At 53.3% G+C, this 13764-nt stretch overlaps 4 protein-coding genes across 4 annotated transcripts; 2 read left to right on the top strand and 2 right to left on the bottom strand.

Moving 5' to 3' along the window:
• Window positions 1–233: 233 nt before the first annotated feature.
• Window positions 234–2362, bottom strand: AB675_625 (uncharacterized protein; the record flags this gene model as incomplete). Its single annotated transcript, XM_018146537.1, has 2 exons — window positions 234–1544; window positions 1628–2362. The coding sequence occupies 2 exons, from the start codon at window positions 2360–2362 to the stop codon at window positions 234–236; spliced, it is 2046 nt and encodes a 681-aa protein (XP_018005747.1).
• Window positions 2363–4682: 2320 nt separating this feature from the next.
• AB675_624 (Acetate permease A) lies at window positions 4683–5720 on the top strand (the record flags this gene model as incomplete). Its single annotated transcript, XM_018146528.1, has 3 exons — window positions 4683–5098; window positions 5155–5323; window positions 5394–5720. The coding sequence occupies 3 exons, from the start codon at window positions 4683–4685 to the stop codon at window positions 5718–5720; spliced, it is 912 nt and encodes a 303-aa protein (XP_018005849.1).
• Window positions 5721–7241: 1521 nt separating this feature from the next.
• Window positions 7242–10313, bottom strand: AB675_623 (ATP-dependent DNA helicase srs2; the record flags this gene model as incomplete). Its single annotated transcript, XM_018146517.1, has 1 exon — window positions 7242–10313. The coding sequence occupies one exon, from the start codon at window positions 10311–10313 to the stop codon at window positions 7242–7244; it is 3072 nt and encodes a 1023-aa protein (XP_018005559.1).
• A 1119-nt stretch (window positions 10314–11432) lies between these two features.
• AB675_622 (putative polyol transporter 6) lies at window positions 11433–13372 on the top strand (the record flags this gene model as incomplete). Its single annotated transcript, XM_018146506.1, has 5 exons — window positions 11433–11485; window positions 11679–12252; window positions 12301–12528; window positions 12586–12612; window positions 12671–13372. 5 exons carry the CDS (start codon window positions 11433–11435, stop codon window positions 13370–13372), a joined length of 1584 nt encoding a protein of 527 aa, XP_018005660.1.
• Between the last annotated feature and the right edge of the window lie 392 nt (window positions 13373–13764).

Raw genomic sequence — 13764 nt, 5'->3', positions numbered from 1 at the left:
GAACAGGTGCGAAGGGCAGGGTGCCCTCCGCGCCGGAGATTCTGCGCGGGACGCGAGCATGGCTTGCGCATGACCTGTTCTGCTAGTCCACGCTATGCTATGCTGCCTATGCTATGCTACGAACCAAGAATCATAAGCTCCAGAAGGAACTCCTCAGAGGACTCCTCATGTCCAGTACTCCAACAGTCAAAATCAATAGCTAGTGCGCAGTCTCAAGCATGCACCACTCGTTCCTACTCCCCGTCCCACCACTTCGCATCCTCGACCATGTTCATACCCAACTCCCTCGCGTCTTCCACCACATCCCACAGCTCACCGGCGTGTCTAGCACGTAGACATCTCCAGCCTTCTGTTGCCGCTTCTTCTCCCGCAACACCAGCGCTCACTTCGTCTCCATCTCTACCTTCAGCGTCCTCGTCGACTCTGCCGTCTTCGTCTTCTCCTTCTTCATGCCCCTGTCCCTCCTCGCTCTCGTCCTCCACCTTCACCACAGCATCGCCGCTGCCATCAGTGGCAGCAAGAACCGAAGCACGAGCCGCAACATCAGCAGCAGCAAACGCACCACCCAATCGCGCAGCCGCAGCTCCCCAACACGCGCGCACCACCTCTCCAAGCATCTCCCATCGCTTCCCCGCAGCAACAAGCTTTTCCTTCGCCGCCACAGCCTCCTCAGAGAGACCCGCAGCAGAGCCAGAACCAGAAGCAGCAGAGCCACCAAGATTTGACGCTCCGGTTCCCCAGATGCCGTCAAAGCCCCCCTCAATACTCAGCTGGCCGCTGTACACCTGCGCCAGGATCCCAGTGCACTCCCCAGCACACTCCAAGCGTGCAAGCATGGCCTCAGACATCCGCGTCTCCAGCAGCAACACCCCCTTCCAGAAGAACGCGTCGCTCATGCCCTGCTCCATGCGCGCAAAGGAGGCGTGGATGAAAGCCTTGTTGGCAGCACGAACAACGGGATCTGTGTTGGGAGGTGGGTCGGGGAAGTTGAAGCCGAAGCTGGAGCGCGAAGCATTGGGGTCGGGTGTTTCGAAGCGGGGCACGGCGATGCCGCGGTGAATGCGATTGTGAGGCGAAGGGCTCGGAGCTTGAGCGCGTCGGGAAGTTCTTGGTGCAGCTGCAGCGGCAGCGTGGGCGGCGTTGATTTCTTGCCCTTTTTCTGGGTCGAGGAGGAGCTCGAGGCCCCATGTGCCGGCGACGGAATTGGCTTGTGCATCGAGGGCTTTGAGATTATGGGAGACGCAGTGGAGGGCGGAGCGTATTGAGACGAGGTTGTGTGATATGAGGTTGCGGAAGTGGCGTTGGCCGGCCGGTGTGGCGTAGAAGAGGAAGAGGGCGCGTTGGCGGTCTTGGATTGTAGAGTGTTGGGCGAGGAAGACAGGAATGTTGAAGCCGGGGACTCTGAAGGTCGTGAGATGCGGGTTCGGAATCTGGAGGAGGTTGGGAGGGAATGGTGCCAAGGGAATGCCTGGTTCGGAGGCTTGGGCGGCCTCCTGAGACTCGCGAAGTGCGGCTTGCATCTTTTCGACGAGTGATGGTAGAGTCTCCGGGCGCATTGTGTGGTAGAAGAGTAGGTCTTGGATGTTGATTGTGGATGTCGAAGCTGAATGCCGATCGTCGGAGGCACGTTGAGGTCAAGCGGGTTCAACACCTCTTCGTCGAGGACCATCTCGTTGACAATGTCGCGCTCAATCTGGCGTCGGCTTTGATTGAGACCATCTTGGAAAGCGATTGGGTGGCCAGGCTGTGGGAGTTGCGGTCTCTGACTCGCGTAAAAAGGATCGCGCTGATTCTGAAAGTAGCGCTCAGATGATTCGCCGTGTACGTAGTCATGAATCGGGATCTCTGGTCGCGGCGGCTCCTCGTCTGACTGACTGAAAGATTGACTGGAAGAAGAAGAAGAGGAGGACATCGTCGGTGCGGCTGCTTGCTCGTTGCTTCCGAAGAGGACAGACTGGAGGAAAGTGGAAGTGGGTCGCGGTTGAGGAGAGGTCTGAGGTTGGTTTTGTGCAGGCAAATTATCAACTGCTTGCTGTGGAGCATTAGACGTGGAGCCTTCTGGCAGTGTTGTGTTTGCTGTGACTGCAGCCTGTGGGGTGGAAGAGGAGGAAGAGGAGGAAGCGGTTGCAGTTTCTGTTGCCCCAGTAGCAACAGCAGCATTTGTGGCTGGTGGTTGTGGTGCTGGAAAGCGTGGTGCTGGAAACCCAAAATTCCTTAGAAAGCGGAATCGCTCCTGGACTGTGAGCGGCTGTCCAGGAGCGCGAGGAGGTGGTGGAGGAGGAGGAGGTGGAGGAGGAGCAGGCTGCCCAGGCTGCCAGCCTGTAGCCCGAATGTTGTCCTGAATCTCCCTGATGGTAGGCATGTTTGCTAGCCAGTAGGGAGCAGTGCGCAGTCGTGAAAGAGACTGAACGGCGAGCGGAAACAAGTGGCGTCTTTATCTTGCTCTGTTTGCCTTGTGAAGTCCTTCAAGTGAAGCCAACACTCTCAAGTGATCATTATTGCTGCTGTGAAGATAGCTGCCAGCCGAAGTGTGAAGTGATCTGGTCTCCGTGAAGCCGTGGTCTTGGTAAGTGACCTCCAACCAGTTCATGCAGTGTGTGCATGCCATTTGAACAATATCTATATTGAATGTTGTCATTGCGTTAAGTGGTCAATTCAACCATATAATTATATGGCCAGCTTCAATCAACCAATTGCCTGTTTGACTTGAATATCAGAAAGCAAAGCACTTACACAATTGATCACTTGACTATTGCTTTGTGCTGCGAATACCTCCCACCATACATTTGACCTACTTGAATCACACAATGATCATGGAGTGTTAGCTCCGAGCCAATGCTGGGTCACTTTACTTCGAGTGCGACGCAGGGGACTGGCCGGCTACAGACAATACTTTGGATCGCGACTGTGATGACCTTCAACAATAGCAGGTCGAGTGATGTAGATTGGCAACCAGGATTGACGAGCGAAGACATCGTGCCTCCTGAGGACGCGCCACTGAGGCCCGCCGAGATCTGCCTGCGATTTCCAGAATGAATCGATGCTGGTCAAGGTCCTGTCCGTGGCTGTGCGCCTATGGATAGAGAAATGCGCATTTCGTTCGTGGTGGACGTCAAGGCTCGAACAAAATATTGTGAAACGATTCAACAGTGGTCCATGTCGTCCGCGCTAAAGATGGCGGCATCAGCACATTGGAAATTCGTCCTCGAGATCACTGGACGAATCTTCGCACAACGCTCTGCAGGCGCCATGCAGCTATGCAGAGGAAATGCGACGGCGTACTTTTATCCAGACAGGCTAATAGCTTGTCTGCAAAGAAGCAATGGTGGCGTTCATGGCCTAATGAGACGACATTGCTGCCACCTAGTGTCAGGGTTCATCATGCTAGACGCAGTCAACACGACACTAGGACTCGAAAAGCAGGTCGCTTGGGAATTTCGGACGCTGCAACCTCCGAGCTCTGGAGAGCACCAAACAGTGCAGTCTGACAAATCAGGAGTACCTCGTACTGCGTTCCTTTGCATATCTGCTTTGTAGCGGCGCCATCCGGAAACAGCTCATATCGATCGAGACGGAGCGCTTGCGCAGAAACGTCGATTGCAAAGTCGTGAGAATTATAGAACGACAGGACTTTCATTTCTCAGGAGCAGGAAGGAAGCGCCCTCGGAGATATACAAACACCACCTGGCCTTCCCACCTGTCCTAAGCGAACCAGTGATGACTGCATCGAAGAGCTTGCAATCTGAAGTGACTGTAGCTGTAATTAAGGTTAATCAATAAGCCCTTTAGCAGACTTGGCAATACGTCAGACCATCAGCCCTTCAGAAGGTGGCAGCAACGAAGAGGTCTGTAACACTGGCATTCCGGCACTCATTATTGAGAACACGAAGAACAGCTCCTGCGCATTTGCCAAAAACAAGAGTGCTTGATGTGGCCAAACGCGTGAGACCTCAGGTAAAAGCGGAGGAAAACACGAATTCCCCGCTTTAAAAGATCCCCAGACAATTGGCAGCCCCTTGGCTGATGAAATTTGCATCCGAGACTTCCATGCGTCATGCTCACCAATGCGTTTTCCGGGTCACCGAATCGCCCTCTCACGGTCAGTCCAGGCTTGCGATCAGACTTACCAGACCAAAATCGATACATCAACATGCTGTCGGCAGTCGTCGAATTTTGATTTTATCCAACCTTTGAGGCGCAAAGCTTCTCTCGCAACGGAGCGTTGAACCAGGCCAGGATGACATGCACAACGACCTCCGGGATCGAGTCGACGTCCACAAGCGGTAAGCACCAAGATGTTGGCTGATCTGCGGTGAATGGATGACATCTCCCATTCGCCACCTCCCCGTAAGCCCGCGAAAAAGGAGGAGGTATACCTCCACAACACTCCCCATAGACTAACCATTCATGATGCAATATTCCGCATCAACTCGTACCTCTAGTCTGCGAAGATCCAGGTGACCATCCCCTTCGGCATTTGTCAAGCAATAATGGGTCGTCATCGAACGGACCACTTGTGCCGTACAAATACTCCCTGACAGCTGCTCTGGATCTCTCTGCCTTTGATCTTTCTGCTGGTACAGTTTTGTTGGTTGTTTGCGCCTCTTTGATCGCGTTTGGTTAGCTATAATTGTCAGCAGAAACCCGATCTACTCGCAACAACTCTTGACCACATCTTCAAGATGGCTACCACCTCTTCAGCCGACACTGCGACGAACGGTGACAGGAACTTACATAGCTCCCCGACCAATGGTAATACCTCCGCCGAACTCGAGAAAGCCACTACGCACATGACTGCCGACGAGCGCAATGCTGCCGTGCATGCCGCACGCTTCGGTTACGGACCTCTCGCACATTTGAAGTCTCAAGCCGAGTCGATGCTTCCAGCCTTTGGTGGTGAATTTCAGCCTGGTCTGTATAAGCCCGTTGAAGGTCGCAAATTCGCCAACCCTGCGCCTCTCGGCCTGTCCGCTTTCGCGCTCACGACGTTCGTCTTGTCGCTCATCAACCTTGGCACATTGGGCCTCAGCTCGCCAACGATTATCATCTCGCTTGCGTTCGGGTACGGCGGGCTTGTCCAGTTGCTTGCTGGCATGTGGTACGTCTCCTCATCACCTGTAGGTGCCAAAATTGCAAGACTGACCATCCTTCCAGGGAGATGGCTGTCGGGAACACATTTGGTGCCACCGCTCTTTCTTCGTACGGAGGCTTCTGGATCTCCTTCGCCATCATTCTCACTCCAGGCGGCTTCGAGATCGAGTCAACTCTCGAAACAGCCGAAGGCGCATCTGGCTTGCTCAACAATCTTGGCTTGTACCTGATGGTAAGTTCTTCAACACCCAGCACTCGCTGCCTTGTCGCGTTGCTTTTTGATCACTGATCATTAACGGCAGGGCTGGTTCATCTTCACTTTCGTCCTCCTGATCTGCACCCTCAAATCTACCGTCGCGTTCTTCTTCCTCTTCTTCACCCTCGACATGGCATTCTTGCTTCTGGGCATCGGCTATCTCCAGAACTCGGGTGGGGCACCCAACACGGGCTGCATCCGTGCCGGCGGCGCCTTCGGTATCCTGGCTGCGTTTGCTGCGTGGTATAATGCACTGGCCGGTATCGCGGATACGAGCAACAGCTTCTTCATCATTCCCGTGGTGCACTTCCCGTGGAGTGAGACTGGGCGACAGAGGAGAGGACGCAAGACTAAGGGCGAGCACCAGGCTTAAAGTCTGGGCTCCCTAGTCATGGTCGATGTGGCAGATCACGCTGCGAAGGCGACCAGTTCCCAGGATGTGGTTGTGATGCGACCCCGAGAGTTTCAACGGCTCGCGTCTGCGAATCACATTTCAGACGGGAAGCAGCAGAGAGTTTTTGGAGCCGCATGCTTATGGAAACAAATGGCCGGGGCTCTATGATACCAGAATGCGCCCGACAGCAGCATCTCTACCAACTGTATACCCCAGACCCAAGTATTAATATATAACTCATCAATATCATCTTACGATGATTACTGTCGATATACCGCGCTCGCCATTCCATCACCCCGACTACTAATCACTCTACATTGATATCACTGTATGCCCCTTTTGGCAGTATGATTGAAGGATTCTCACCCTCTACACGTACAACTATTGCCGTTCACGCTCACACAACCGAGCTGATGCTGGTACGACACGGGCGAGAAGCCTTAGGGTAAGCACAGCATGGAACTCCTGATGCCGCTTTATATTCGTCCGGTTAGGGCAGCCTCGAGGCAGCAAAATAAACTCACACTTTCGCGGTGATCCGTGACGGCTGGGAAGACTCTGAGCTCAGCAACCTGCAGAACTATAACTTGAAACAGTACCTGCACCTCAACACGACGGGGCCGATTTCGTGACAAGTTCGCAGCAACAACAATGGAACCCACCCTCAACCACCTCCATACCGCGCAGACTGGCCACGACATACATTTTTGGAATTCGTCAATGCATTAGCTGTAGCTATGAGCTATGACACGAGTACATTGTATTTGCTGCTGGCGACGCTCTCCGGATCAATGGGTGTAGCGCTTCTCCGCGGTACGTGAGCATATCCGCTTCATCCGGTAGTGTTGCAGATCATAATCTCGATGCCTGTCGATCTTGTCGGGGAGGTCAAGATCGGCACGGGGTGGTGCCTGTCGAGTCAAGAGAACCTTCAAAAGCCTATTGCAAGCATGAAGGTGCTCTGAAAATAGTCAGCGACGGCAGCACGCCCTGCCGCCAGTGCGAAGAGACTTGACATAGACCCGCTGACAACGCTTGGAGAACACTCAACAGACCGGTTGACAAGAGCATTAGGCACTTGCTGGGACCGACTGACTTGCTAGCTACAAGACGCCGTCTGAGATATCTGGAAGCCGTTGCGCCATGTAGCACGGATCGCCATTAAGCAACGCCGCTTGACGCGACTTGGACTCGATTGGCACGACTCGGGCCACCGGCCATCTAGACATTGCTTTAAAGCACGCCCGGGGGCTCACATGCTCCCGGGGGTATTTATATCATTTGCATAATATTGGTCTAAAGATGCCCGAGAGATTCCCAGTCGGCTTCGGTCAACGGACGCCCGTGACCGAAGCAGTCTCGCTATCGATACATATAGTACATAAATATGGCTGTCGATGCTTGCGCCGGCATCGAAACCTCGCATTGTAAGCCTTGCCATATTCTCATCATCGCCTCGTAAAAATCGTTCCATCATATTTGACCCAGTGTCAACCATCACTACTTGCGCTTTCGCTCATTCCACGGCACAAAAGAGCCTCGCACTCCCAACTGCCTCTTCCTAGGGTCGACAGGTGGTCTCTGAAGTGCAGGTCCTCCTCGCTCAGTACCGGAATCTTTAGTGCTGCCACCCGGGTGTGAATTTGTTCCGCATGATGGCGTGTTCTGCTTGCCTACTTTCATAGCTGTGTCAAAATCTTCTTTCGTTCCGATTGTAACTTCTCCATTTTCATCGAATAGCTCTTGAGTTGGGCTGCTTGAGAGAAAGTGGTACACTCGCTTTGAACGGTTCGGGCTGAGCTCTTCTAATGGAAGCGGTCGGGGCCGCTTGACACCCACTGAGCCTGTCTGGCCCGTGAGCACACGGCCAGGAGCGGCAGCTCGACCCATTGCGTTGAAGGCTGGAAGACGATGATTGCTCAAGTGTGGGAGCAGCTGTTGCGGGTCTGAGGTTCCGTGTCGATCGCTAATTGAGGGCATGGTTGGCAAATTCGACACCGATTGCGAGAGAGACTGGGGTTGTGTACCTGACCGGCCTCCTCCCTTAGAGGCGCTCACAGGTGCAGACTGACTTGGTCGTGCGCTCCAAGCCTGTCGCGCAGCTTCTGCAGCGCTGGGCCGACGAGAGAAGAAGCTCTGTATGCCTCTCGGAGCATTAGTTGCTGGCGCTGGCGGTGCTGGGCTATCTTGCAGCGTATGACCCTGATGCATGGTATTGATTGAACGCATCTGTTGGCCGGCTGTTGTGAAGCCTGCATTCATCGATGTATTGCTGGTAGAGAAACTCCTTGAGCTTGTCATGGTTGTCTGGTAACTAGCGATACCCTGTGTAGATTGGAAGCTGCTGTCCGCAGGCTGCAACCTGCCTGCCCCAACAATCCAGCCTCCTGTCATGATGTCTTGTTCAGGTCCAAGAGCTGGCCTGCCATCGAGAGGCCATCGATCGTCCTCCAGTGACTCGGAGTTGCTGATAGATGTCACACCCTGTGCAATATCCGCTGGAGAAGGCGTCTCACGCCGCAGTATACGTGCAATGTCTGCAATAATGCTGTCCGTGAACAGTGGTGCTTTGTTTGCCGTCCGGTAATGCAGTGACTCTGGCAGGAATGGTGTCAGATCGTGAGCGTTCAACCCTTGATCTCGCGAGCCGATCAGGGGAAACGAGATGTTGAGTAAAGCCTGCGCTCGAGTAATAGCAACATACAAAAGTCGCCGCTCTTCATCCGTATCTTCGGCACGAGAATGCGGTATCGACCCATCATACACCGAAGGAATGAAAACCACAGGCCACTCCAGGCCCTTGGCGCTGTGTATGGTTGAGATTGTAACACGGGGCTTTGGGTCGTCCTTGTCGTCTTGCTCGACCTCGGAAGAAAGTACGATGTTGGCTAGAAATTGGTCGAGAGCCTCTTGACACTGATCGATTTGCTCTTGCGCGATCCCTTCAACAGTCGGCAGAGTTTCGGTCGTTGACATGACCGTCATATCGGAGGCATAAGCAATCAGCTCCTGAACGTTCTCAATGCGGTCTTCGTAGTCGTCCTTGTATTTCTTCTGGAGGTAGGCCTGCAGATGCAGGACCTCGACCACGTACTCGATTAGCCGGCTAGGAACTTGAGCAGGCTGCATATCCTCCATCTTGTCGCGTGCCTTGTTGATTATGCTTATCAGTCGCGACAGGTCCTGCTCCGAGGGCTTCGAGAGCTTCTTCTCTGGCACTAGGCTACCTGCAAGTACCTTCTGTACAACGCGAAAGATCGGCAGCTTATGCTCTTCACTGAGCTTGGCAAGCGACTCGATCGCTTTCTCGCCAATCTTCCGCGATGGCACGTTGATGATTGCCAGGAAAGCTGCATTGTTGTCCGGATGGCTGATCGTCCGTAAATAGTCGACAATCAACCTGATTTCGGCACGATCAAAGAAACGTGTTCCACCAACCATTCGATAAGGTATGCCGGCATTCGTGAAGGCTTTTTCAACTCTCGAAGATAGATAACCTGACCGAATAAGCACAGCAATATCGGCGTGACCGATCAAGCCACCAGTAGAAGCGATGATGCGTTTGACTTCGCTTGCAATCCACAAGCCCTCCTCAAATGAGTTCGGTAGCCTCCTCAACACGGGTAGCGCACCGTGGCAGTGTGTTGACTTCAGTTTCTTGTCAGGTCGTGCTGTATCTTGATCGATAACGTCCTGTGCCAGCTTCAGAATTGCTCCACCAGATCTATAGTTCTCCTCGAGATTGATGACTACCGCATCTCGGTAGTAAGCCTGCATTCTTTTCAGGTTTTCGATCTCTGCCGAGCGAAAGCCATAGATGCTTTGGTCGGGATCACCAACAATAGTGATATGATTGCGAGCAGAAGCGAACAGCTTCATGAGCTCATACTGCACAATGTTCGTATCTTGAAATTCGTCGATGAGGAGAGCCTCGACGTTTGCGACACATGTTGGCTGAGCTCGTAATAGGTCGACACACCGAAGGAGCAGATCGTCGTAGTCCAGCAAGTTGTTGTTCTTGAGCTCGTCCTCGTATTCGCGAAAGACCGTAATCATATCTTGCTTGCTCTGTGCTGGCTCTTTACTCTTGGCCAATTCTGCCTCAAGGGAGGCGACAGTGCGGAACCGGGCCTTGTTCCAGGATATCTTAGATCTGGCTGTTTGAGGTTCGAGCTTGATATCGTGCTCCTTGATGATTCTCTTGACTATGCTTTTGCTGTCGGACGAGTCGGCAATGCCAAAGCCTTTGGCTATACCTATCTTGGTTCCGTACGCTGCTAGGTATCGTCGGCATACTGAATGGAATGTTCCCAGTATGAGCTTTGACTCTAGCTGTTCCCCGACGAGAGCGCGTAGCCGTTCTCGCATCTCACGGCTCGCCTTGATCGTGAAGGTACAGCATATGACATTCTGAGGATTGTAGTCTCGATGTGCTAGCAGATGAGCAACTCGGGAAGTCAAGGTCTTAGTCTTGCCGGACCCAGGTGGGGCGAGTACTTGCAGGACAGGTACCTTTGAGGTGACTGCAGCTCGCTGTGCAGGATTGAGTCCGGCCAGTAGCGAGGCCTCCATCCTGGCGCTTCCGTGGTCTCGGATCGACTCGACTACGCCTGCGACCCTGCATACGGTACGCTCGAGGTCCGGAAGCTGGCCTCGGCGGGTTGAACTCACACACAGCGTTGTAGTGTGAAGTTGTTGAGAATATCTTTATAATACGCCCGTAGACGCAAGAGCCCAACGCACTCAACCCGCGTTGCGGGGAGTGGTCGGCGCGAGACTCGACTCGAATTTCGAGGAGAATCGCTGCAAGGACTCGGACCGCAGTGCAGGGAGTACCTCGCCACGAAAACTCAACCTGTATTGCAGGGAGTGAACGTGAGACCTATGGGTTAGCTTGAAGGAGGGAAGAAGCAAACGTGTAGGACGCGAGATTTCTGGAGGCCGAGTCTCTGGAACGCCAAGCTTATCGCGTGAGCACGTGACTCGGGGCTTTATTCGAAACTCGTGGTCTAGCAATGTAGAGACTCCTATGAGCACAGTCGAGCTTCTCCAGGAAGTCTGACGAGACCTTGCCTGGACTTAAAACGTCCTAGTCGTCATGTCTGAGGACTTTGAATATAGTGTCTGTAGCGTGCCCTGGCAATATCGCGAGCACGCCTAGTCCGATTCACTATCTGATCGGCCGGGTTCACCGAATTCTGCAGGGCCATCTTCCGAGAACCCTACGAAGCATCGGATCTTCGACGAGTCAAGCCTTCCTGACCAGCACAAGTAGAGCCTCAGGAGCTTACACGCTGCTGGCGATGCCGGCACGCAGGGCATACTGCTCCTCCCCATGGTGGGTGACGTTGTGTTGGAGATCAGGTATATCTCGCGCTGATCCTGACACGTCACGGCAACGTATCATTGCGCTAGCACTGACTTCGTGACGGGGATCTTTGACTCAGCACGGGCAGTCCTCTGCTAGGACTCCATCCACAATGGACACATCCCATCCGGCTATCTTGATATCTGAGTGCAGCTGCCGAGGCCCTCGGGACCCCCTCCCCCAGATCTAAGCGAATGGTACTGCCGAGACTTCATATACTGCACGCCACCGCATTGCAGAGAGTGTATACGACTGCGGGAGGTGTGCGTGTGATTGCTTTTCGAACCGACTTAAGACTTTGACACCACGGCAAGGACGGCACAATGGCTTCTAATAGGTGGCATTTTTCTGGCTACAACCTCTGGGTCTGCTTCCTGTGAGTTTATTCCAACGACATGCATTACACGAATTTGCTATGGTCATGGTTATGGTTATGATTGGAAGCAGTCTCGCATGCTGCATTGCGACCCAAGATCACAGCGTTTTCAGGCGTTGAGGGCGCTCCCACAAGGCCCTGCTTACATCAAACTAAGTCTCCAAAATGTACTCTGCTAACCAAGCTCCAATAGCGTCTCCCTGGGACAGATCGCATTCGGCTATCCAGCATCAATCATTGGCGTGACCCTTGCGCAGCCTCCTTTTCTGGCGTACATGGGTCTTATTGATGCTGCCGGCGAATACACAGCCAACAGCTCGTCTCTCATTGGAGCCTGCAGCGGCGTGTTTCAAGCCGGCGCAACCATCAATGTCTTCATTGCGAGCTGGGTCTGTGACAAGTGGGGGAGGAAAGCTGGGCTCATCTGGTGTGCGATTCTGTCATTATTCGGCGGAGCTCTACTGGTCGGCGCACGCAACATCAGCATGTTCATCGTAGGGCGAATATTCGCTGGAGCGGGATCATGGGGCTTTCTGTCTGTCACACCTGCATACTCCGCCGAGCTCGCGCCGCCAGATCTTCGCGGGCTTATGGTTGGCTTGAACGGCATCAACATAGCGCTCGGATATGGGCTGGCCTCATACATGGGACTGGCATTCTTCTACACGAACGATCCTGTGTCCCAGTGGCGTACTCCTCTAGGCATCGCACTGATTTGGCCATTGATGATGATCGGGATCTGTTTCTTGGTGCCCGAGAGTCCAAGGGTGAGCATTTCTCAAGATTTCCCGGACCTTGCACTAATAGATGTGTAGTATCTGCTGATGCACGGCCGTGTGGACGAGGCAAAAGCGATCACCTTGAGGCTGCACAAGCTGAAATCTGATCCAAATAACGACTTTGCGGAGGCGGAGTTCTATCAAATGGCAGCTCAAGCAGACATCGATCGCAAGCTCGACCCAAGCTGGCTGGAGCTGTTTCGGAAGCCTTCGTATCGCAAGCGCTGCATGCTTGCAATGACATTTGCTTTCATTGGTCAAAGTGTAAGCTGAACAGCCCATCACACCTCGGCATTGCTGTATATGCTGACTTGCAAAAAGAGTGGCGTCTTAGTCTGGAACAACTATGTAAGTGCCGTGTACAGAGCCCGCCTTGGTGGCCACAAATCTGATATTGATCGTACAGGGTCCAACCATATATGCCAACCTTGGCTACGACACCGAATACCAACTGATCTTCCAATGCGGCTGGATCAGCGTCGGCGTGGTTTTTAACGCTATCGGCGCGCTGGTTATGGACCGCACTGGCCGCAAACCCCTACTTCTCATCGGAGTCGGAGGATGCTGCATCTCACTGATCCTCGAAGCAGCCATGTCTGCATCCTTCGCCGAAACCAACAGCAACAACACAGCCGGTCTTCGTGCGGGCGTGGCATTTGCGTACCTGTTCCTTGCCTTCTATTCTGTCGGCATTGATGTGGCTGGCGTTGTATTCTACTCCGAGCTCTTTCCCAACCATGTTCGCACCAAGGGTATTGCCCTCAGCATCGCCACAATTTCTCTGACGGATCTGGTCTATCTTCAGGTGGCACAGCTTGCTTTCGAGACCATCGGGTGGAAATACTGGTTGGTGTTCATCATTGTCACTTTCCTAGGTTTCTGGTGGACATGGTATTTCCTACCTGAGACGAAGGGCATCCCATTGGAGGAGATGGCTGCTTTGTTTGGTGATATGGACGACGTGGCTGTCTACTCTAGAGACATCCACTTCAGGCCAGGTACACACGAGATGGAGCGGGCGGAGCCTGATGCAGACAAGGCTATCACCAAGCATGAGGAGGGCAGCGACGTGGAGAAGGCGACGAATGGGCATGTGGTCGGATCGTAAGTCAGCTACTCCTGCGATGATCACCATATGCAAGCGTACGCAACATAGATCCGGACAAATAGACATAGAAGGGATTGCAACACCGCTCGGCGACAATCTTATCACGATTCTGAGAGTGTCATGATGAGGACAATGCTCGAATGATTACTCACATGATTCTCATCATAAGTAAAGTCCAGAATCCGAATAAATTGTGCCGATTATTGCCTCGGTACCTACGTAGCCAAGCTCTTGAAATGACAACGTGGCCAACCTACCTAAGGTACATGTTAAGTTCAGGCAAAGATGATCGGTTTGCGCCTGAAGAAGGCGTCTCATCCGGTGTGCTTGACATCAACCACCATACTCGTCGACCAGCACGACAACTCCATCAGCCTTTGATACACGAACAA

Source organism: Cyphellophora attinorum (genome assembly GCF_001299255.1).
Source record: "Cyphellophora attinorum strain CBS 131958 chromosome Unknown Contig1, whole genome shotgun sequence".
NCBI lineage: Eukaryota > Fungi > Ascomycota > Eurotiomycetes > Chaetothyriales > Cyphellophoraceae > Cyphellophora > Cyphellophora attinorum.
The sequence above is the reverse complement of the archived record's forward strand: the minus strand, read 5'-3'. Positions and strand labels throughout refer to the sequence as shown.